The sequence below is a fragment of the Pelodiscus sinensis genome, chromosome 20 (assembly GCF_049634645.1).
Source record: "Pelodiscus sinensis isolate JC-2024 chromosome 20, ASM4963464v1, whole genome shotgun sequence".
NCBI classification, from domain to species: domain Eukaryota; kingdom Metazoa; phylum Chordata; order Testudines; family Trionychidae; genus Pelodiscus; species Pelodiscus sinensis.
Genome location: NC_134730.1, coordinates 10,161,057 through 10,185,289, shown reverse-complemented (window position 1 = coordinate 10,185,289; position 24,233 = coordinate 10,161,057). Strand labels below are relative to the sequence as shown.

The window sequence follows — 24,233 nt, the reverse complement described above, 5'->3', positions numbered from 1 at the left end:
TTATGCACCTGCCACACAAACTTTTTCATTCATTGGATCACAGATCCAGTCACTGGATCACTCAGCAGAGGCAAGTGCAGCCACCCCACTCCCCGTGCCCTGCCCTGCTAGAACTCTCAATCATAACGGGGGGGCTGTAACAGACCTCAAGGGGACCTCAGATCCAGACCTCTGTGCTGAAGTAGGACCAAGTAAACCAAACCTAGACCATCCTCCACAGGTGTTTGTCCAGCCTGTTCTTGGATACCTGTGGTGATGGGGAGTCTGCAGCTTCCCATGGAAGCCTATTCCAGAGCTCAACTGCCCTTAGAGTTAGAAAGTTTTCCCACTAATCTCTCATCTAAACCTTCCTTGCTGCAGATCACTGTACATGAACGTGTACAAACAGCTCACAAGGGCAGTGTTGCCACACTCTGTGGTTACAGCGCATCAGAATCTGGCCTTCTGCTCTGCAGAAAATCTACAGATCTGGAAATCTGGTTGTCCCCCAAATTGGGCCAAAAAGTCCAAGTCTCCAAACTCTGTGACAACACTGTGTCTATGGGGTTTTGATTATATTCGATGTCTAAACATTTTGCCCTTATCAAAATGTAACATTCACCATAATTTCCCTATGAAAAGGTCAGTGAAATTAATAGATTCTTGTGCAGAGTTTTGATTTTGCCAAATCAGCCTTGTGTGATTGAATGCGATTTTGTCAGGAAAATTTTCAACTGCCTCTCTACAAGGTGAGCTATATCTGATTCATACAGCCTGTGAGCGGATTATTCTCCACTGCAGAACAAGGCTGCTAAAGGGCCCCAGCAGAAACGCCACCTATGCCTAGGTTTTAATGCAACAGCGGCAATGAAATCTGAAAAGCCTCCACATTGTAGAAGTCCCCATTCAAAGCTGATTTTCTTGAACTGTTCAGTTTTCACTCAAACCACTTCATTTTTAGCGCAAATTCTGCTTAAAGTGCTGCAGTAAGCAGTCTGAAATTGCGTGATCCAACCAAAATATTTTGCAAAAAATATCAAGAACAGAAAAGTGTCTGGGTCTGCCACGTGTCCCAGAATTCAATGGCATTAAGCACCATGGGGAACTACTGCTGTGGGAGAACTCTAAGGGCTCCCATTCAGATTTTGGAGACACACGAGTGACGGACATAAGGGTGCCCTGGACAAGTCTCTGAGGAAGGTTCACGTTGCAGAAGCTCAACTGGGAACACATGGACAAGCAGCACTCACTCGGAGGATAGCCGCAGCCGCTCTGAAACTCATGTGCGCGACAGACTCCCTCTTCCTTCGGGGCAGACGGGTGTAACCCGACCGCACGCTGGTGAAGGAGGTGAGGGAGATGACTCCAGGTGTCTGGGGTGGTAGAACGGGATGAGGGGTCCGAGGACGATCGACTTCATCAGGGTGCCGGAACGGGCGGCCTCTGGCCAACGGGTCGACGATCTTAGATGGGGAGACATAGGCAGAAGTCAGTGAATTCGGCTGGGTTCTCAGCTGTGTGCACATGCATGGAGGGAGGGTGTCTGTCATGCTCAAGGGAACCCTGTGAGTGGATTCTCTGCTGGGACTGAATCCAGAACCACTGGATTGAAAAGCCCGAGCCACAAGACCAGGTCCCATACAACAGGGCTATCCACTGCCCAAGGACAGCATTTCTGAGAACCCTTTGCTGACGTTATCGCCAGCAGCCTGAGCTGAAGACAGCTGCCCTCGGCCCAGAGAGGTGGGCTCTCTGGAGCCCGTTTGCATTGTGTAAGCGAGAGCGAAGTCAGAGTTTTACCTTGGGCATCCTGGGCTTCGGCGACTCAATGCCTTGGAAGGAAGGTGTCTCCTGGCTGGGTAGCTCCATGTCGCGGTAGGGGGCCTTGAGCTTGCCATAGCGCAAGCTGCAGTGCTGCAGGCTCTTGCGTTGCCAGTGCTGCCGCTTCCCATCCCAGTCGCTGCTCACTCCAAACCACTGGGCCGTGCCCCTGCAGCAGGGAGCAGGAGGGAGACACTCAGTGCCCTTCTCTGCAGGTGGGACAGCGCATGCAAAGGCTGCTGAGCATGGGCTAAGCCCACATGACCAAGAACACAGCAAGTCATGTAAAGGCAGGTGCGAGTGTGAGGATCTGCAAGAGAGCATCCTGGAACCTTTTAACACCATCCATGTCTCAGTCACTTTTGCTAGCCCCCTCCCAGGCTGTAAGCAGCTTTGGATATTGTCCACACTGAACAGGGTGGGACCGCACATGGTGCCTGGTCTACACTGCAGAGCTAGGCTGATGTAAGTCGCCTCCCATCGATCTCTTGATGCATCTTTCTACACAAATGTGTCTCCAATTCATATAATGCCCCATTGTGGGAATGCAGTAACCCCCCTGCATGCCCAAAACAACTGTGCTTCATACGAGGCCAGGTCTACACCAGACCTGGAAGGTTGGGTTAAGATATGCAACTCCAGCTACATAAAGCAAGGAGTACCAGCACCCTCAGCGTTTGATTTAGCAGGTCTTAACTAGACTCGCTAAATCAATTGTCAGAAGACTGATCTCCAGTGCAGCAAGTGGAGACATGGCCTTAGAGCTATTTAGATCAACAGAGTGTGAGTATAGATACTGCATGTAACAGATCCTCACGTAGCTTGTCCCACTGTGTCTCATTCTCTGTTTTAAACTTCACTGCCCAGGGGTCAGACCTGGAGGTTGTGTGACAATCTTTAATTCCTGGAGATTCCAGGATCATCCTGGAGGGTTGGCAACCCTAGCTGGGACACACAGCCAGGCAGTCCCCAGCCTGCAACAATGCTTGGGATTCTTCCGTCCCAAATGCAGGACTCTGCACTTGTCCTTGTTGAACCTCATCAGATTTCTTGTAGCCCAATTCTCCAATTTGTCTAAGTCACTCTGGACCCTATCTTTGTCCTCCAACATATCTACCTCTCCCCCTAGCTTAGTGTCATCTGCAAACTTGCTGAGGGTGCAATCCATCCCCTCATCCAAGTCGTTAATAAAGATATTGAACAAAACCAGTCCTAGAACCAAACCTTGGGGCACTCCGCTAGAAACCGACCGCCATCCTGACATCGAGCCGTTGATCACTACCCGCTGGGCCCAGCCTTCTAGCCATCTTTCTATCCATTTTACCGTCCATTTAACCAATCCACATTCCCTTAACTTGCTGGCAAGAATATTGTGGGAGACCGTATCAAAAGCCTTGCTAAAGTCAAGGTATATCACATCCACTGACCTCATCATAGAAGCTAACCAGATTGGTCAGGCATGACTTGCTTTTGTGAATCCCTTTGCAATCTACAAGCAGACACCCGATGGCAGTGTGGGCACACCCATAAGTACAACTGAGGCATTAAGGTCTGAGAGAACACAGGGTGCGCACACAACATTCATACCGTTCACACCACTGTAAAATGAGATCTCTGATCTCAGCCTAGCCACTGCATGCAGAGAAACATGTCACAATGCAGCTCAGTTGGCAGCCTCTAATCTGAAGGGACCCAGGCCTACAATAGCAAAGGATGCCAGAAATTCAGCTCTTTTGGGGACATCCCTGGCACTTCGCACCGTGCTACGAATGGACTTGGGGCTGAAAAAAGCACAGCTGAATGTGTCTGAAAGCCCAAAGTAAACACTACTGAGAAAAGCAAGAGTTGCCGTTCTCATTGAGGAGACTGGAATCATTCCCAAGATGGCAAACAGCTGGGCTGGAGCTGTATTTTTTTGCCCCAGAGTGGGACATGGTTAGCTTATTTTATTATCCCGACTGCAAGACACACAGCTTTGACTTCCTCAGCAAAGGCAGGGCAGAGACCAGGGCAGCAGGGAATCCATCTGTCCAGCTCCCTCGATCCAGGACACCCCAGCCCCAGCGCTGCAGCACGTGGTGCCAGTACAGCCCAGAGCCGCATGTTCCTTACCTGCGGATGCTCTGAGACAGGGAGGTCTGTCTGCGGAAGCCAGGACGTTGCTCCAAGGTGTGCTCATCCCTTTTCCCTTGGGGCTCCTGGAGGCTCACGCTCTTTTGATACACTGGGTTTTTCAGAGGCTGGAAGGGGAGCAGAGTGGTTAGGAACAGAGTGGGGGAGGGGAAAACATGTAGAACTGGGACCCCCAGAAACCCACTGTTCAGGGAGATGGGTGCAGCAGAGCCTGGCAGACAAGAGACTGACCTGCTTCTCAAGGGCTCAGCCCCCTACAAATACGTTAGGGCTTTCACAGACACAGAAGAGCCTCAGCTGTCAATTCACCGTTGTGAAGGTACCATGGTAAGCAGACCTAGGCACGTCAACTTAAGCTACATAAGTCACATAGCTGACATTGTGTCACTTAGCTCAATGGCCTGCAATATTCCAAAGGGATATTGCTCCTGCTTCCAAAGGGATCAAGGGCAATGCTGTGGTTAAGAAGGAGGGAACCACTGTAAAGCCATTTCATAATGGGCAATTAATGGGGCAATAACTAACCCCTTGGAGATGGCCTTCAACGCACATCACTCTAATAAGCCACTTGGACAGCAGCCTGGAACACCGGCATTCAGAGCTCAGAACCCCACCGGCTCTGATCTGCTGGCAGTATGGGACAGGCGATGGGTCTGAACCGGAGACGACCTGCTCTCCCAAGACACTCTTCATGGTCAATGGGAATTAACAGGTTTGGGGATATTGGGGTCATGCCAAGGGTCCCCCCCTCTTACCAGTTTCAGGCTTCTTTCCTCCTCTGGCTCCACCGGTGGAATTGTTATGGAGAGGTCAGGGGGCTTCTTGCTCTGCAGGCGGCTGCTACTGGTGCTCGACCGGCTGCCCCCATTCTTATCGCTGGCCATCTCAAACCGGAGGAGTTACTCAGGCTAAAGGGGGAGAAGGAGAGTAAGAGTCAAGCCACAGATTTCTTTGCCAACACCCCTCAACAGAGGAGGGGTTGAGCAATCTCCTCCCTAAGAAGAAGGAAAGGTAATGGCCATTCCATGGATTTCTCAGAGACCACGGGAGAAAGTACTAACCACTAATGGGCCTGTGCAACATGGAGACCTCTTGGTAGCATGTCAGAAACATGGAGAACCTCACCTCCCTTTAACTGTGTCCCAGAGGGATCCTCCGCTCCTCAGCCATATGTTGCCAGAGAGCAACATTTCATACTTGTGCAGGGACTTCCCTCCAGGGATCTGCAAGTGCTACCCAAACATCACACCCTTCTGACTCATGCATTATGGGCCCCACATAACCGACAGGGAAAGAGCAAGTGAATTTTCACAGGGCAACAATTCAGCAGCAGAGATGGGGATCTTGGTTTCTGTCCCTAACTCCTAGTCCCCTGCTCTAAGCCGTTCTTGACCGTAACCATGCCACAGGTCTCCCACCACTAGCCTGATTGTACCCTGTGACTTGTGATGCTGCAAAGGAGGGCTGGACATTTTCTTTGCTATGGTGAGCTTCAAAGGCTTTGAAGAGGTTTGCTTCCAGCCCAAGGTGCTTGGGGAGTTGAGGACATGCCTGGCAACATCAACTCCACAAAACAAGAATAAGGGGAGTCGATGGAACCGTTTTTTCTGCTGATCAGAGCGTTGTGGATCCCATAGTGAGTAGATCTGAGGTACATTGATTTGAGTTACGCAGCTTAGATCAGCCTGCCCCCAGTTTTCAAAGCACTCGCCTGGCACAGAACCAGAACCACGACAGGCAGGTGCTCCAAGCTAAGCCAGAGAAGAGGAAACCAAGGAAAAGAAATTGAAGCCAAATAGCAGAAATGTTTTCAGACCACAAGACTTATTTTCATTATAGAATCATCACCCTGAAACAGCAGTGGATGCTCCAGACACTGAAAGCAAGAGTCCCACCAGAAAGTGCCCTGTAGCCAATGAGTCAGTGGATTTGTAAGGAAAGGCAGTGGGTAAGAAGTCTGGGCCATAGCTGGTCTGTAAGGTATTTAAGGCCTGAAGACAGTCAGGATAGGTATATGGGAGTGGTTACACCCCAGGTCTGTCTAGAGCAACCATGCTGTGACAGAACAGGATGCATTAAAGGGTCTCTCCTGCCGCTCTCTAGCCAGTCTCACTCAGCCCAGGATTGCTGCCACCCCACACGTGCGCAAAGTATGGTTTCTTCAGCTAGACAGACGCCTCAGCAGCCTGCCTTGTCAGGGTCACTCACCTGCCCATCTCATGGAGGTGGGAGGAAGGGCAGGCAGTAGAAAGTTCCATACACCATGTGATTTAATTAGCCATCTCGTCAGCCGCCATTTGGCATGCCAAGCGTGCAGACACCCAGGAACTGGACCCCCACGCCCTACAGCAAAGGCAGCTAGGAAATCCCAAGAAGGGAAGCTCGGGTGTGGGTGCCACACTGCAGCGGTGGCCAAGGAGACAGCAAAGAACCAGGCAGGCAGCCCATTTGCTGGGAACCCAGGAATCGCACAATTCCCCATTTGCTAGGCTTGGCACGGTCCCCTCCACTCTTTGGGCTCAGTGGGGAGACAAACAGCACCTCCCTCTGCAGAGGCTGTTCTAGGCCGCTCTCGGAAGACAACGTGACGGAAGCACGTCTGCAGTCAGCAGCCCTGGGCTTAGAAACCCAGGACGAGGCAGACATTGGGGCAGCTAGTACCCAGCACAGGCTGACCTGTGATGTCATGGTCCCTTCTGGCCTTCATCTAGAAGCCTTAGCGCACTCATGGAGCAGCACTTCTCAGCCCCGCCACCCCTCCCCAGCCCCAGCAATCTATTTAGATTGGAAACTGCTTCTTAGGGCAGGGCCCCTCGCTCCTCTCTGTGCCTAGCGCAACAAGCACAGAGCTGTTCACGCCACTCACAGGCCAACACTCCCAGGGTTCAAGCTGCTCTTAAGGAAGCAACATCTCTAGCATCAAAATGAACGTTGAGTATCCCTAGAGAAGCGTGAGCCAGACACGCGAGAGAGAAAGGGCTGAGGGGCAGGAGAGGTTACAGCCTTCACCTCACACAAACGCCGTGTGAAAAGAGCTAGTCCACACGCCTAGTCAGCAGTGTGCTCACGTGGGACAGCAGGTTAGCAGAGGACCTCCTGGGCAGGGATGGGAGTGTGGAGGCAGGAAAAGGGAATTTGTGTGCAGCCATCTTGGTCTTGTTAACAAGAGAGCAAGAGTCAGGCTAAGTCTGTGGCCTGACAACGCGAGAGCTGTAATTAGATGCTGCCTTCGCCTCTCGCCTCCATACGGAGATAAGGATAGAATGCTGACTGGCAGGGACCTTGAGATAAGGAGCATCTGGGTGGAACTAAACTGTTAGCCATTGGTGTTTGTAATGGGAAGGAGACTAATTGTTATATCTAATGGACAGTATATAAACGGCTTCATAATTACTTGTATTCGAAGATCTGCCTCGAAAGGGGGAGGGGCTCTCCCCCCCAGTCCGAACCAGTTTTCCCTTGCTGTAGCTCGTAATAAAACTGCCTCTGGCTACTTGTTGCTCACAAACGCAGAGTGAGACAATGTTTTCTTCCACAGGAGCAAAGGGTCAGTGCCTCCATCTTGTGCACAGTGGTGGATCTCTTGGTCAAGCCTCAGCTCCTAGAGTCACAGGCTCACTGGGAGCCCCTGCATTCATAGAAACCATGGCTAGCCCCACTGCCACAGAGAAAAGGCTGAAAACATGGACCAAGCGGGAGCCCAAAACCCCCTCAAACACGAGACAACTCAAGTTTGCATTTTATTCTCCCCCCAATCTCATGACTGTGGGTGGGAGGGGGTGGTAATTCACTATTTTGGAACACGTGACATTAGCAATACTGGAGTCAATGCTCCTAGTCCCTCATTTCCCCCCCCCCCCCCCCCCCCCCGCCCGCTCTCCCCCTCTCCATCAGTCATATGCTTTCAGGGCTTCTGAACAGAATGTAAGACCAGACCAGACCAGACATTTTGCATTCACTGTTGGCCTCCCTCTGCTTTCTGCATGGAGCAGGGCATTTGCCAGCTTACTGCTGCGCGCTACCAGCTGGCGGCTCACTGCAGGGTCTGGTTGCCCATCATCTTTTTGGTTGCTGCTGAGTTGGCAACTCTACTCCTGCCCCAGCCCTTCAGCCCAAGGCTCTACTCCTCTGGCGGGCCAAGAGCCAGGGGCCCTTCCTCTGCACAGGGAGAAAGGCACCAAAAGCAGTTATCGGACTGTGTCCTCACCATGCAGGCTCTGTCCCAGCCCAGGGCAGGAGCGTCCACAGATCCCCCTGCTATGCATGTGCCCCTTGCCATAGCTGGGCTGCGGCCACTACGGCAGGATAGGAGTTGTGGGTGGGCAACTGTGGGAAGCCATGGACTGGGGCCCACAGGACAGGGTGCAGGTCCCAGCCTCTGGCTGGACTTGGGGGAGCTTCCAGGGAAAAGGGGGGGCAGGACCTGGGCCCTATCATGAAGAAGGGATGGGCCATGCCCCCTCCTCTCCCTCTGGTGTTGGTGCAAGTCCAGCTTTTGACAGAGGCACCACTTGCCAGAGCTGGGGCCTGGGGAAGTTTTGACTCCGTAGCTAAGATATTCATTCCCTCGGCTCACCCCACCATGCTCAGAGGTACACGCTGGGCGGAGAACCATGTGCTCTGTTGCCAGTAACATCTTGTGGGACCAAACCAACATCCCTGGAGGGACTAGCAGTGAAAGCTGCGGGGAACGGGCCAGCTGGATTTGCAGCACAGCTTTTAAGTGGTCACCCCACCTGCTTATGGAACTATTTAGGTCAGGCAGGCTGAGGCCAGCAATGTCGGAAGCAGGACTGGCAAGGGTTTAAATCCTCTTGGTTCTCCCTTCACTGCTAGGGTGGTAACAGTGGGGACTGTAGCAAATGGTGGGGGGGAGGTAGGAGGGAGGTGCCTAAGCCTGCTCTGTTCTCACCTTGCCCTTGTGGGGCAGCGTCAGCAAGGAGAAGTTTAGCTTGTGTGTTCAAAAGAAGTTTTTAGCCCAAACATTTGGGAGTTGGGGAGGAGGGAAACAGCGTTGGCCCAGGAAGATGGGACAAGAGGGCAAGTTAAAATCCAGCAGAGCCGTAGCACCGTGGACACTCAGGGCTTTGCAGGTCCAGACCTCAGAGTCTGTGGCACCTTCCTTTCCTGACCCCTCGCACATCACCATGCTTCCTGCAATGGCAGCCGATGCATCGCTTGCTTCGTGTTTCACACATGTCGCCTGGCACTGCAGTCATTTATATCCCTTCCACTGACCAGTTACAAAGAACCTTTCCTATACATCCGCTTAGTCACATGTGCCATCCACTCTCAGGGATGCAAATCTGACCCCCACTCCATTCGCACGCTCCTGCTCCACAAGCCGCACAAGTCAAGCTTGCTCTGGAAACAGGCTCAAAGTCCTGAATTTTCACAATTTCCTTCTCTTCCTTCCCTGCATCCTTTGCTATGTTGGGTTCAAATGTTATCACGGCTGTGGGGATTGAAGTCTATTGAAGCATAGACACCTCATCCAAAAGCCACCACAAACAAGGGTCCCATAATTCCTGAGTGTTTGGGTCGGTCATTGGAGTTTTGAGCCTTGGGTCAATGTCAAGCTGGGAGGCACAGGAAGGGAACAAATGGCTCAGGAGTGAACAGATAGGGTTCTGTGGTCTAAAATGTGCCAAAGGTCAGGCTAGATCATCACGATGGTGCCTCCTGACCTGGAAGTCTAGGAGCCTAAGACAAATGGCCTCTCTGCAGTCAGTTGCGGGAAATGGCCAGGATTCCCGGCTTTGAAGATTTTTGCCTCCGCTCCAGCCAGCTGACAAACCTGCTTTGAACCACGACAGGAAGAAGCCCACAGCACGAGAGATCAAAAGGGCTCTGGCAGGTAGGAACATAATCCCTTTCAAGAGATATTGGGTGACTGCCCAGGTGAACAAGACAGACCCAGAGAGAGGGTCTGAAGAAGCGAGCCCTGCCCAGGTCACCACCATGCTGGAGCATGACGTACGCCTCTCTGACCTGGGTCAGCTTGTTTTAACAGTAAGAACAAAGCACTGAAAGAGGATTTTAACCCACCTCATTTGTTGGGTTAAGACAGCTCTTCTGATCCCTGTCTCAGACTCAGATGCTGAGCACAGCCAGACTGGCAGGCTAATAACAGCTGAGACAGCTGGGGAGCTTAGCCCCAGGCCTGGTCTAAGTGGGAGAAGTGCAGTATCCCACCTCCAGAGACGGAAAGGTACAAGGGCCTGATCACTCAAGCTCAGTCCCAAGATGGATCTTCTAAGCAGACTGGGAATATTTTGCAAAAAAGGAATTTGCAGCTCCTGCTATTCAGCAACAGCATCCAGGACATTCACCAGGTTGCAGAAGCACGTGCAAAGAAACAACCCTGAATCTCCACACTTCCAGTGTGCAACCCTGGAACATAATCAGGCCATGCAAAGCTTTTGGGAGCAGAAAGTCTTAATGAGGGTGGAAGGGGGCCCCCCTAATACTTCAAGTTAATACTTTCCACAAGCTGACATCTCAATTGCATTTATAAAACTAAAAGAGCCTGGCAAAGAACAGCACGTTTTAGCAGAGAAAAGTAGTTGCATGTCAGGTGCTGAATCCTATTAGGAAATTATGCAGGAACTGGCAGGGACACAAAGTTTCATCACTGAGACACATTTAAGTGCCACGTGCACACCTGAGCTCAGGACTCTGAGGAGGGGGTAATGCTTTGCCCAATTAGCAGAGTGACTCAGTAACTCCCCGCCACATCTTCCAGACAGACACCAGGAACGGAAGAGGCTGGGGGCAGCGCTGCTTTTAGAGATGCTGAGCTGTCCTCGGGGAGGTCTGCTACCATCTTACTGACTTTGCTGCCACCTTGTGAGAGACAATGGAACACACCTTACTAGAAACTGGTCTACCTTCTGAGCTTTCCCCAATACACTGCGGCAAAACGATCCCCCCCACTTCCCATGACAGCCTACCCTGCAACCAGGAGGTCGGCTAGCCCCCGATGACATTCGAGTGGGAAAAGAGCCTATGGGTTGGGGCATGACAACAGGAATAAGGCTATACTGGTTCTCTGGCATGTCGTCCTTTGGTATGTCACTTCCTTGCTGTGTGCCTCAGTTTCCCCAATTGAAAAACAAGGATAAATATCCACCTGATAGAGCTGTGACACTGCTGAATTTTAGTGCCTGTAAGGTGCCTGAAGTTTCCCAGGTGGAAGGTGCTGCAGTGGCACTGCCCCATATAACTAAGATACATTTGCATGGGATTGAGAGCTCCTGATTAGAAAGACACCTAGAGAGAACACTGCAGAAGCGGCTTTGAACCGGCCTAGTCGATGGCCAGTCTGGGTCTTGTGGGGACACTAGCAATGGAGCTAGAGTTACTTAGCACTAGTCTGCCCCACTCTGCTCCTGGTGTGACAGACACTCCCCTTCCTCCCCCAAGCCTGCCTGCTTGGCAAGTTACCCTGCCCACATTCCCCTACCCTCTCCGATAGCGCGCCCTCCGAAGGCACCTCACATTGCTTCCTAGAGCAGCCGCCAGCTCTGTGTAGAGCAGCTGCTTTGTGTACAGATCCCAGGGCAACTAGGGATGTAAAATCCCATTTGATTAGTTAACCGGTTAAACGTTGGCTGGGAAGAAGGGTCCACTGCCAGAAGGGTCCACACTGCTTAAAGCACCCACAGGTGTCCTTCTCCAGCAGGACTTCGCTCTACACTCAGAGCATCAGCAGGGCTAGGCCAGGAGCCCCCAGGTGCACCCACTTGCTAGCAATCCAGTGGGGGTACTGGAGCCCCACTGACATGCTGCTAAGACACTGAGCTCCTTTGGGTCTCTGCTTTGTGCTCTGCCCCCAGCCTCTGGTCCTGGAAGAGCCCTGAGCACTTTCTGCAAAGGCAGGGATGCAAACCCAGCCCCCTGGCCCAATTCCAGAGAACACGCGACCCTCCTGCTTTCAGCCCTGGCAGTCTACACAGGGCCTGCACCGCCTGGCTGATGTGCATAGGGAGAGCCTCAGAGCCTGCGGAACTGGAGAGGGGCTCGAGATGCAGCAAGTCCAAGCAGCAGTCTGGGCATGAACATTTTGGAGCCCCCCCCCCCCCCCGCCAGGGGGCTTGTTCAGCATCCAGACTACAAGCATGATCAATTAGCTCATGTTAACAAGTCACCAGAGGGCAGGCGCCCTCTGAAAATATAGCTTAATCTGTCTTTTCCCCACATTCACACCCCCTCCAGTGCTCTCTGAAGAGGAGCAATTGGCCTGATGCCATTACGCCTACAAGACTTTCTATAGTGAAGGCTGGAGAGCCAGGCCTCATAGCTGCACACTGGAACCTAGAGCTCTTCACGCTGAGTCAATCCCAAAAGGGTACGTGGAGGATACAAATCCTGCTTGCGTACCTCTCAGCCCTTCTGTGCAGCATTCCACCCCGGGAAAGACCTTTTCCTGCCCCCTTGTGAGGCTGGTGCTGTTTTACCCCTGTGGGAAGACCAGCACAGACAAAGGTTAAGAGTCTTCTTAACTCATGGGTTTCTGTTCCCAGCTCTGCCGAGTCTCCAAATCTTGTGCTTGAGCTTTAGGACTCTCCTCCCAGGACCTAACATGGTCCAAAGAATGCAAGTCCTAAGACACTTGACACTTTCAATCCTTTGACAAATCACCAAACAGGGAGAACAAACATGACCAGCAGAGGGCAGCAGCATCTCTTCACGGCCACAATGCACGTGCCTAGACTGGCTGACAGCTCTCTGGCAGGAAAAAGGTGCACACACAAGCAGGACTGTAATGTTGGAGAGACTGGTCAATACAGCCAGAGCCCTACCCACCACCACTGGCCTGGGGGAAGTCTGCAGTTCCCACGAGCAGGGAGCAGAGCAAGAGAACCCTATCTAGGAGGTCAGTTGCCTGCCCAGAAAGAAGGCGATTTGGTGACGATTTCAAGGCTTAGTGGAAAGAAAGGATGGTGCAGTGGTTAAAGCTCCAGCCTGGGACTTGGGAGATGAGGGTTCAGTGCCTGGCTCTGGCCCAGGCTTTCCAGGTGACTTTTGGGTGAGCTCTTTGGTCCGTCACGTGCAAAACAGCAGCACTGCCCTTTCCCTCAAGTGCTCCAATACTACAGTAACAGGCCATAGATGCTATGCCCGAGGTGAAGGACACATCTGACCTACTCCACAGGGCAGACAGCATAGTGCCTTGGGGAGGCTCAGCTATCAGTGATTACAACTCACGCAGCAGCAGCAGCTTTGGAGGGTTGCACCTCGGCTGGTAAACGAAAGGCCGTGTGTGGGTTTGCATTTGGGAAGGGTTTTTTTTACCATGGGGCACAGCTAGTCGGCACTGGACTGCACCCCTCACGACCAATACTGCTGTGGATAGGTGTGGGGGGGTCACCCAAAACATTTTGTGCTAGGGAAGGGTCATGCCCGCTGACTGTAGTGAAACATTTTAGGCCAGAATCAGCCCCAGGAAGAATGGGAGCTGCTGGGAAAGTCTGGCCCTTAGTCTGTTCAGCCAAATGCACAGCTCCCATTCCACAGACCAGAAGTACCAGGAGAATAAAGAGCCACCCAGCTTCAGTATTTTAATAAACAACCCTGAGCGCGCAAATTTTTCAGCCCCCGGTTTGAAACTCCTCCCACTCCCCTCCCTTTACCTTTACCCCCTGGCAGAAGGAAAGGCAGCAAAGGCAGCTCCAAAATGCTGCAGTGACTGATTCAGCCCAGTCCAATGAATGCCAATTGCTCCCACTGAGGAGTGAGGAGCAAGGTTTCCAGTCTAGAATTAAATCATCTCATCTTGATTCAGCTGGCGGCAGCGACCACCAGTCAGCGAACAGGGTCTGCAGGGCCACAGATGGATAATGCAGTTGCAGATGTCAATGCAATTAGTCCCCATGACAATTTTGCCTGAGGCACCACCTGGAATTCAGCAGACCAGGTAAACAGCGTGGGCAGGAAATGGGGCTTCGACTCGTAACTGGAGGCAAGGAGCACTGCTGCAGCTTTCTTCCCATGCCAAGAGACCAACGGCTGCAAACTGGTGGAGCCAAAGGGAACCCCCTCGATGTCACCACTTATTGCCGACATGGTTTAACAGTTCAAGGTCTGAGAGCAGCTGGGATTCTCTTCTCAGCATAACCCTAATAAGGTCATGGTTAAATTTCAGGATTACAGCCCGGAGTGCCAGGGCTTACGGTGCAGAGCGCTGGAACGAGCGAACTGGCTCTGCTCCGGAAGCAGCTCCCAGCAGCAGCATGCTAAGCGTTCAGAATTCTCTCAGGGCCGCGTAACCCTTTTTGGGGAGGAGGGGGTGCGCGCTGGGCACTGGAGAGGACCCTCAGCCTGGCCCTCTCCAGGATTTCTAGTGCTCTCGCAGGAGACACTCTGGGCCCTTGGCATGAGGCTGAGGATTCTGGATGCACTGGCAGAGAAGAGGCGGAGGGGTCCTGTTCCTGCTCTTCAGTGACATGCTTGGGAAAAGGGAACCATAGCAGTGTGCCGCCAGGAAGTCACTAGTCAAACAAGCTATTTACCCTTTTCCTGGAGCTCTGCTCCCAGGTTACTTCCCAGCAGGGGGGCTGGTCCTGGCCTCCAGACTTCCAGCAAGCACAGGACCTGCAGCACTGGGAGCTGGTGAGGCTAGGACGGAACAGCACAGTTCTCCTTTAAGGGAAAACAAGGCCAATGCCCCTTAGGCATCATGCCATGGGAAGGGACCCTGGAGAGCTTCTGCAGACGGCAAGATGAGAGCAGTAACCGCCAGCCCCAGCGCCCAGCACTACCCAGGAGGTCTCTCCAGTGACTCACTTGCATCATGGAGCAGACGCCTCTGTTTAGTCTCATCTCCTGGCTCTTACCTGAGGTAACAACAAATCAACAGGAACTCCACTTCCCTCAGGGTGCCAGGATTCCGTGTGGAACGTCTTGTCTGCTTCCCTCCTCCTCTTTTGTCCTTCACCCAACAGAGCCCCAAGGCCCTGGCGCAACCCTCGCCCTGTCCACGGGCCACTCAGCAATGAAAGAACTAGGCAACGCTGCAGGAAACTGACTTGATCTTCCTCAAAAGACCTTGCTGTGCTGCAAGACGTGCCAGGGGCCCCCCCAACGGCTTTTGCGCACATCTGGGCCCAAAGAGGTTCCCGTTAGCCAGCAGAGGCTGAGAGCAGTGCTGTAACAGTCTGCACAAAGGCAGCTGTGTATCCAAGCACTGGGACGGAGACTACAGCCACATGACTTGGGGGAACAGACTTCAGGCCTGGAATCGGATTAGTGCAGGCAGTGCGAGGTGCTGGTGATCACTTGATCCTGCACTTACAGAGCACTAGTATGCATAGTGCTTAGAACAGTCCCTGCCCTCCCCCCGACTGTTTGAGGAAGAGGGATGACTTATGGGAAAAGCACCGTTCCAGGCGCAGGCCACCCAAATTCAGTTACTGGCGCTGACAATCCAGTAGGACCTCAGGCAAGTCAATTGGATCTCTGGCTCCCCTGGGCACACACCTGTTCTTCCAGCCCCCGCCCTCCTCTCCATTGGGCCAGCCAGCTCTCTGGGAGCAGGACTGTCTCTTAGCAGAGGCTCAATCAGCGTGCGGCAGAAAAGGGTCTGGAGACAAGGGGTGGGCAAAAGGGCCTCCACGGGCCAGGTCCAGCCCACAGAGGTCCTGCTGATTCCCCACCCCCAGGCCAATCAGGGCCTAGGGAGGGGGGAGTGCACAGCACTTGTGTCAACCCTGGTGGTTGACTAAGTGCCACACACCAGAGGGCAGAGAGCGAGAGACTTTGTGCTTCACCCACTGCATGCACCTTGCAGGACGGGGGCAGGGCAGGAGGAAACTGTGCACTCCCCTTACCCCCAACCCCCGACCTGGGGATGGGCGGACACACAAAGTGTCCTCCCACCACCAAGGGCGGGAGCCTAGAGGGAACCGCCAGCTCTTCAGAACAGCTGGCTGTTCTCTCTAAGGGGGGCAAGAGCAAAGACTCCACATGCTCCCCCACCCCCAGAGCAATTGGGGGGGTGAGCAGAGAAGCATGGAAGTATCCTAACCCCACCCCTTCCGCGGCAGCCTGAGGTCATTTCAAAAATTTCTGGAGTGTGTCTCCTGCTCAAAAATCATTGCCCAGCCCTGCCCTAGATGTTACCTTGAAGAACTAAGCATTCAGGCGAAGTGACTGCTCGGGTGTATGCTCTAAACGACTGACACCCGCCCCCGCACAGGGCTCCCAGGCTGCACAGTCCTGCAAGCCAGAACTGCCCCGGGGGAGCACTGCTTTCCCCCGTCACTCGCGGCTCCTTTTCACAACACACCCCATTTTGCCCAGGCTTGGTCAGGGGTTGCCTCGCCGCAGCACTGAACAGACTTTTCTGGTTCCACAGCACCTGCCGGATTTGCACATCCTTGGTCGCTGCAGGACGTGTTCCCAACAGGTGCTATTCTGCAAGATTTCTCCCAAGTAGCACCTGTCAGTGAGCTACCTACCTAGGGCAGGGCCAGGCTGCTGAGCAGCTCACCTACCAGGGAGGAAGGTGCATTTGGAAGTGACAATACAAGGAGGGGGGATGGGAGGATTAGGATTCTGATGCAACAATCCAGGCATGGGATTTCCTTACACCTCAGCCAATCCAGCTGGCAGAGTGAGCTATCACCCGCCCCAGCACTACCGAAGGAAGTCTCCCTGGTGACTCAGTTGCATCATGGAGCACACACCAGCTCTGGCTGGGCAGCACCAATAATGAAAGCTACCAAAGCTACAGCTACTGCAGAAGAGTTCATGGCAATCATGCTGCAAGCCGTGGCCATTTGCTGTGTGGCAGCAGCCAGGCCAAGTCTCAGGTAGATACTCCTGCTACAATATAGTAACTAGCACTTGTGGCATTACTGCAACATGACTGGAGGAAACTCACCCTTTGGTTAGCAGTACAGGGCCTATGACAGTTGCTCTGATGTTATGCAGTAGATCATGGAAGGATTTGTACATATGTCACACACACACACACACACACACACACGCGTACGTTATACACCATTTATTATTTTCCTGATTTATTTCTCCCTGCCCTGTAGAGGGAGTCCAGCTACATCAGAGCTCTTTTTCAGAGTGTAGTGGGGAACAAAAACTACACTCTGCAATTTGCAAACTGAGGCTGGAAATCTACACCCAGTGCCCATCCCATCAGAAATACAAAGCCCTGTTCTCCCTCACTTCCGGTGCACGCTGGATCTTATTTGGCTCTGAAGAGACAAACTTAAAGAGTAATTGTGTTTTAACTTTTGTATTAAGATGGCTAAGTCCTTTTAATTGACTTCTGCCAGACAATCCTCCCTCGTATCCAGAGCTTCCCAGTGCAGAGCAGGCACAGAGCGGAGGAGGAAAGGTGTAGGCATGCAACCTGCTTACTCATTTAATAACTGCTTGCTTGGGAAGATTCCAGTACAGCACATTCTAAGCCCTGGGTGGAAAGTTTCTCCAACTAGTGAGCTAGAAAGAGCTACTTCTGGTTTCCCACCCAAACAGGGCACACCCAGGATGCTAGCTGCAGCCAGTCACAAACCATTGGCACCTCAGCTCCAAAGAGCAAAGCAAAACAAACCCAAGCTGCATCCTAGGATAGTGAGAAGAGAGTAGTTTCAGCCACAGGGCCAAGTGAGATTTCACAGAGCAGCAGAATCCGATGTGGGGAATTTGGAGCTTGCCAAAAATCCCCCTCCTACCGAATGAGACAAGCACAAAGCTTTGCACTCGCACGGCACCCTCCATGGGAGCATTTCAGAGTGACTTACAACAAGGCGCTGGAGACTCATTGCCATTCTGGTTCCCCATCCAAAGGCAGGCATCACAGGGCCCCAGCAATGGGCATTTCCACCTGGGTGGGTGACTCACCAACCCAGATACAACAGCAAGGGACACTAGGGATGTAAAGCCCCACTGTTTAACCAATTCGGGGGGGGGGAGGGGGAGGAGGAGACAGGCCTATGGGTTAACTGTAGTAGGCAGGAATGCAGTAAATTCAGGATTCACTGGTGTGGTGTCCTGACAGGTCTGCTCAGTCAGTGATGATAAACGCTGGGCTGTGTGCATTTTTATTCACTCCCTCAGTATATTGTTCCAGTTCTTCATAGGTAGCTAGCATTACAGACTTGACGAGCCCCCAAAGACCATACTCAGATAAGATACGAAGGCACCTGAGTCAGGTTCACTGTAGAACGAAGTACATTAATAGTTGGCGATAGCCAGGCAGCCTGGGCCCCTATGCATTTGTACCTGTGACAAAAGACTCGACTCACTCAATACGGGTTCACTATTGCCCCCTAGGCCGGACAAAAAGCCAAGGTACCCCAACATTTGTCGGGAACTATAATACAACAGCAGCAGCAGCATCTTATGCATTAATGACATGTTTGGTACCTCCCCATGTACTTTCCTCCAAAGCATCCCTATTCACAACCTGCTATGCTTTCACATGTTATTTCAGATAAAATCACTGTTCAAGCTATTTCATCATATGCTATGTTGGGGTGTCCTTGTACTGTCCTGATGGAATATATTTACATATTTCATGTGCTTTTAGCAGTGCTGGCAGTTCTAATGCAAAGTTCATGTCCCAGACATTGACTTGCAGGCAAACTTCTGCTTTTGACAGGGTCTGTCTGTTAGCAAGAGTTATACTAGGAGGGACTCTGGTTCAGGCCTCAAGTCCTACACCAGGGGCTCTCCTGCAACCAGTTAGCCATTCCCATCCCAAACGGGCATGTTACCACCACATCCCTGAGACTCAAGAGCCAAACCTCATTAATCAGGTGGAAGAGTGAAGGAGAAGAACCTTGGAGGCTGATTAAAAAGCAGGGTCACTGTGGTTAGGTTAGGGCCAAATTACCTGTTTTGCACCCCCAAAGGCTCCGTTAAAAGTGCCACATGTCAGAGTTTAATCCCATTTTCATGATGCTCTCTGCATTGCTAGCAACAGTCACTCAGCAGTGTTGGGATCAGCTTTGGAAGCAAGAGGCCACAAGCGACACAGCACAGGCCAGAGGGCCTGCTGGGGAAGCCACGCCCATCTCTGTGGGGGCAAGGCCGCTGTAGTCACACTGGAAACCATCCATTCAGAGTGTGGAAAAAAAATCCCAGCTTAAAAGGACATTGTGCCTGCAGTCGGCTTAGGCCACACGAAGGGCTCCTGCATCTTCACTCACACGGCACTGGGGGCCATGCCTTTCAGAGCTTACAGGTTCATAGTCTCAACAGGCCTAATCTCAGGAGGAGGGGGAGGAGGAAGGGAGGGAGGGAGACAATTTGTGCCGGGCTGTGGTGTGAACATCCATACACGGTGTCAAGGTCTCAAATGTTTCAGAGACTCCTCCCCCATAACTTCCCAAGGAGCCACTGCAGTGCGGAGTGACATCCATGCAACAGCTGCAGCAGCTGAGATGATGTTGTCTGCACAGCCGTGAAGAGGCAGCACCAGGGACTTTGCCTAGGAAGTGCTGAGAAGTTATTTTTAAACACGGTTAAGCCATCTAAACATTTTGCACCTCCCCACCACACCCAGCATGTCTGCTGTGGGCAGAGCAAGATGGTAAGTGTGTATATTTGTTTGCAACTTGCTTCTGTGGCAACCCACTGTGGGGTCCTACAGCCAGCCCTCTGGGGTTCTTACAACTCCAGGGTGTGGCGTGCGGTCATGGCTCCTGCCACGCTGGTCACTTCGGCCAAGACGTGCACACACCCAGATTCCAACTGTCATCTGAATACTTCAGTGGGTTTCGTTCTCTCCTCTCCCCCACACCGCCTCATGACAGGACAAGCTGTAAGGCTTCCCCTAGCCTGCCTCTCCTCAGACAGGGGAATCCCTTCATGGCTGGAGCAATCAGCTCTGTCTCCATTCCCATTCCCTCCTCCACAGCAGCTGCCAGTTCACTGGCAATCGGATGCCTATTCCTGCCTGCGAGATCTAGCCCAAGACCAGCCCAACGTATCTTGGCTACTCCAGGGAGCCATCCAGACCTGTCCATTTCAGGCACTGGTACAGCTGGATTTGAACTGGCAAGCGCAGGGCAAAGGGCTCTGTAGCAGTTCTCCCAAAGCAGCCAGTCGCCCCAGCTGTAACACACCCATTCTCAGAATCTGCCCATTGCGCTTTATGTATGTCCATGGGCTGGTACAGCCCCTCTCCTCGTCCCCGAAGCCAGGGGAGTAGGACAGCCTTGAATCCAGCATGGCTCTCTAACTGCAAGCGAAGGCACCACTCGCGGCATGTCAAGACAGTGATTTACATTTGCTCTTATAGGAATGCACTAAAAGCCCTGCAACAGCAGAAGCGTCACACCCACGTGCCAGCAGCCAGCCTGCCCTGCACCCACGTGGCTGTGCTAGCTCTGCAGAGAGTAGGCAGCAGAAGAGAAAGGCTGGAAGGGAAACCCAAGTGAGCTAGGGGGGAAAACCAGTGCGAGGTGTGATTAGCATTCTCAGAGCCCACAGCAGAAGTGCTGAGCAAGGCTCAGTGGGCGGGAGGGAAGCAGGGTGGGAGAGCAACTAATATGGGAGGTCACAGTGTCTAGCCAGCTCCAGGAAGTCTGGGTTTAGGCATCAGAGGGGGGCCATGTTCAACCACCCCGTGGAGCTGCCGGCTTGATGCCGTACATCTGTCGAAGGGTGAGAGCAGCAGTGAAAGGAGGATCGGTACAAAGTCTCATCAGCGAGGGAAATGCTCTTTGTTCAGCGTTGAACAGAGCCCAGGGATGGCTGAGCGGGCTCTAGTCCTACCCCAGCGATATGCTCCAACTGCTAAGCACCCCTTGCTAGTGCTTCCGCAGAGTGCCACTGGCATCTTCCCTATTCTGACCTGGGCCAGCTTAGGGGCAGGCGATCAAGGCAGCCGCCTGGGCACAAACTCCTGGGGCCACAAGTCAAGTATGTGTGTGTGTGGTGGGGGGGGGGGGTTTACTTTTGAGGAACGGGTCTGAAAACACCTAGGTCTGCCCCAACTCTGCCCATGAGCTGCTGTGCTGGGCAGGAAGTATGCAGTAGACACAATTTTGGCTCTCCCCATGCAATGATGCCCCACCGCTCCGACTCCCAGGGTACGTCTAGACTACATGCCTCTGGTGACAGAGGCATGTAGATTAGGGTACCGGACATAGTAAAATGAAGCGGCGATTTAAATAATCGCCGCTTCATTTAAATTTACATGGCTGCCGCGCTGAGCCGACAAACAGCTGATCAGCTGTTTGTCGGCTCAGCGTGATAGTCTGGACGCTCCCCTGCCAACATCACAGGTATTTGTCGACCTCCCAGGTATGCCTCATCCCAGGATGCACCTTGCAGGATGAGGCATACCTGGGAGGTCGACAAATACCTTTGATGTCGGCAGGGGAGCATCCAGACTATCGCGCTGAGCCGACAAACAGCTGATCAGCTGTTTGTCGGCTCAGCGCGGCAGCCATGTAAATTTAAATGAAGCGGCGATTATTTAAATCGCCGCTTCATTTTACTATGTCCTGTACCCTAATCTACATGCCTCTGTCACCAGAGGCATGTAGTCTAGACGTACCCCCAGGCACTGGGTGCAAACAGGCAGAGCGATGACTAGAAGCCAGCAAGCTCGGATGGGTACAGTTGAGGACTGTCCACTAAAGCAAGTAGCAGCAGGATTTGACTGTGGGTTCAAACACATCCCAGCTCTCAGTGCTGCCCCAACACAAAGCTCCTTGCAGATGTGCAGCAGGGACAGTGACTGGCAGAGCTGTGTACAAGGAAGATGGGGCTGTCCTACTGAGCGACGGGGATTGAGGGATAAGGCCTGACAGGGCAGGGGATAGCCTCCCAGGCACACAGTGACTGAAAAGGATTGATGGAGTCTCAGGAGACAAACAGCCCAACATGAGTCCCCTGTGCCAAAGGGCCAACACCATCCTGGATACATAAGACAGTGGAGTAGGAGTGTGATTTGATACCCGTATATAGCACCAGTGAGAGGAGTGCGCTCCACTTCCCTGGTGTTCCCATCGCCGCATGGCGTGCAGGGGGTCCCAACCACTGCTGCCATCCCACACCAGGCCCCCATAATCCTTGAGGCCAGGTCCTTCTGAGGAGGGGGGGTGCGATGGTTGGGAGAAGGCAGGGAAGCAGCGGGAAGGAGTGGGGAATAAGTCCAGACATGCTCCCATCCTAGTCCACCCCAGTCTCCCAGGACAGATTGAGAATATGTTCCAGCCGGGAGTTTTAAATCAAGGCAACAACATTATGGGGCTCAGAGCTGGGGCAACAGGATGAAATTGAATGGCTGGTGTTATTCCAACAAATCCATCGTAGATCACAGACACCAAGGAAAGCATAACGGCCTGGAGGAAAAGGGTATTACTGTCACTCCTGTACAGCGTAATTACCTACACCAAGTAGGGATATAAAGTCCCATTTAATTGGTTAACCGGTTACACGTTGTTTAGCTGGTTAACCGATTAAAGGGAGGTGGGGGGGCTGCACTGGCCACGTTGGAGCAGCCCGTCTGCAGGGCACCCAGGCCCACCATGGACACAGCCAGCACTGGCCGGGCTGGAGTAACCCCTGCCCGTGGCAGACAGGGAGCTGCTCTAACCCTCACCAGTTAAACATTCACATCCCTAATACCAAGGCCCTGTCTACCCTAACACCAAGGATGGAACAGAGCTAGGCTACTGGGTCAGGCAGGGCTAAATGGCTTTCAGCCCAAGTCAGAGGAGAAGGAGGAGAACAGTCCCTGGCTGGTCATCCACATCACTACTAGGAACATTTGGATGCTGTCAGCCTGAGATGGAGACCTGTATTGCCAAGAGGTAAAATTTTAGCAACCTACAAATCCACAGGGCAGGAGTCTCTGCAGTCTGAAGGCAGAACACTGGGACCAAAGGTTTTCTCCAGCAGAGGCAAACAGTTTAAGCTTCATCTTTAATAAAGAGAGGGCTGCACGTGGGCACATTACATTCATGTGTGCCATGTCTGTACAGATTAAGCACAGATGGTCGGAAGATATTCTAGGTAATGACAAGTCATGCTTAGAAAGCAGCCTATTGACCTGCTGGACTCTAGGAATTCGTTATTACCAAATCTACTAATCCTTTCCAAGTATACCCCCTTAGTGTGGTTGAGTGTCCATAATTAAATGCCACCGCCTCTAAACAGCTCATAAAAGCCTATAACATGCACTACACTCAAACATTAGTGTGTCCACAAACATGCTAGACTGCAAAAAACACAAGCTCTGAATTGCTAGTGAAACAGGGCAAAAAGCAGAACCACCTCTGGGAGCTTTGTCCATCATAAAAGCACCCACAAAAAAGGACACAAGCTCAATCTTATTCTGTCTGTGGGTCTAACCAAGAGGGACTGGGAAAATGAGCAGTGCTACAACTTAAGCAGGAATGAGGCAGATGGACACAGGTGACTGGGACAAGACTGCAGAGTTACTCATGTAGGGACCTAAAAAAACCTTAATACAATGAGTGATCTGGGAGCAACATTTGTTTTAATGGTTCTGCTGGTTCTGCTTGGTTTTTGGCACAACACAATTTTTAATTTATTTACAGCAATGCTGCAGAAGCAAGGTTTTAGGAGTGGCTAGAAAAGTCAAGAGCCTCTATCCTTCCTTCCTTCCCTCCCTGATTTTAGAACTAGACTTTAGTCCCAAGTATTGGGGGCAAGGTACCGTTACATTTACATTGTTTAAGTTGTGCACATTAAAGCCTAAAGGACTCTGGGTGAAGTACTAAAAAGCCCCAAATGCCTATACCACACATTGTTCAAGGAATGACTATGGAAAATGATTGGCCAAAGCTAAGTTTCATGGTGCAATTCAATTCCATCTTGAAGTTGATAGGAGTTGAAACATGCTGCTTTTGCAGTCCAATGGAGAACGTGTCACATGAGCAGGCTCATATGAGCAGTGTTTCTGTGATGGAGCTAAACCCGCCAACAAGAATCAGGTTAAAACCTCCAGGAATTAGGTTAAAACCATCAGGCTAATTTCACTTCTGCTCTAACCCAGATCCCCCCAAAGTGCAGTGCTTTGTACGCAGACTCAGCACTTCACCCCATCACCAGGAAGTTAGCCATGTGAGTCACTAACACTTAGAAATTCGACACCCTCCGCACCGGACTTAAAGACCCCAACTATCTTACACATTACAAAGATAGCTTCCCCAATTATCACCTCTAATACTATTAACTCTCAGACATTTCCCCTTCCCCACCTCTAATATCATTAACTCACTGGCATTCACCTTCCTTCCCCCCCCCCCCCCCCCACATCCCCCTTCTGTTCTGTAATGTGATTTGTCCTTTTCATG

At 52.2% G+C, this 24,233-nt stretch overlaps 1 protein-coding gene across 4 annotated transcripts in view; it reads right to left on the bottom strand.

The window, feature by feature from the left end:
- The window catches only part of RHBDF2 (rhomboid 5 homolog 2), a 69,324-nt gene that overhangs the window by 14,979 nt on the left and 30,112 nt on the right, over positions 1 to 24,233 (bottom strand). For 3 of the 4 annotated variants that reach the window (XM_075903594.1, XM_075903596.1, XM_075903597.1), the window contains 4 exons: positions 4,689 to 4,841; positions 3,913 to 4,040; positions 1,780 to 1,969; positions 1,230 to 1,442 (listed from right to left, as the gene is read on the bottom strand). In XM_075903594.1, coding sequence (XP_075759709.1) covers positions 1,230 to 1,442; positions 1,780 to 1,969; positions 3,913 to 4,040; positions 4,689 to 4,817 — 660 coding nt within the window. In that variant the 5' untranslated portion in view covers positions 4,818 to 4,841. Of the gene's footprint in view, positions 1 to 1,229; positions 1,443 to 1,779; positions 1,970 to 3,912; positions 4,041 to 4,688; positions 4,842 to 14,771; positions 15,377 to 24,233 lie in introns of those variants that run through there. The other variant, XM_075903595.1, reaches the window with a different exon arrangement.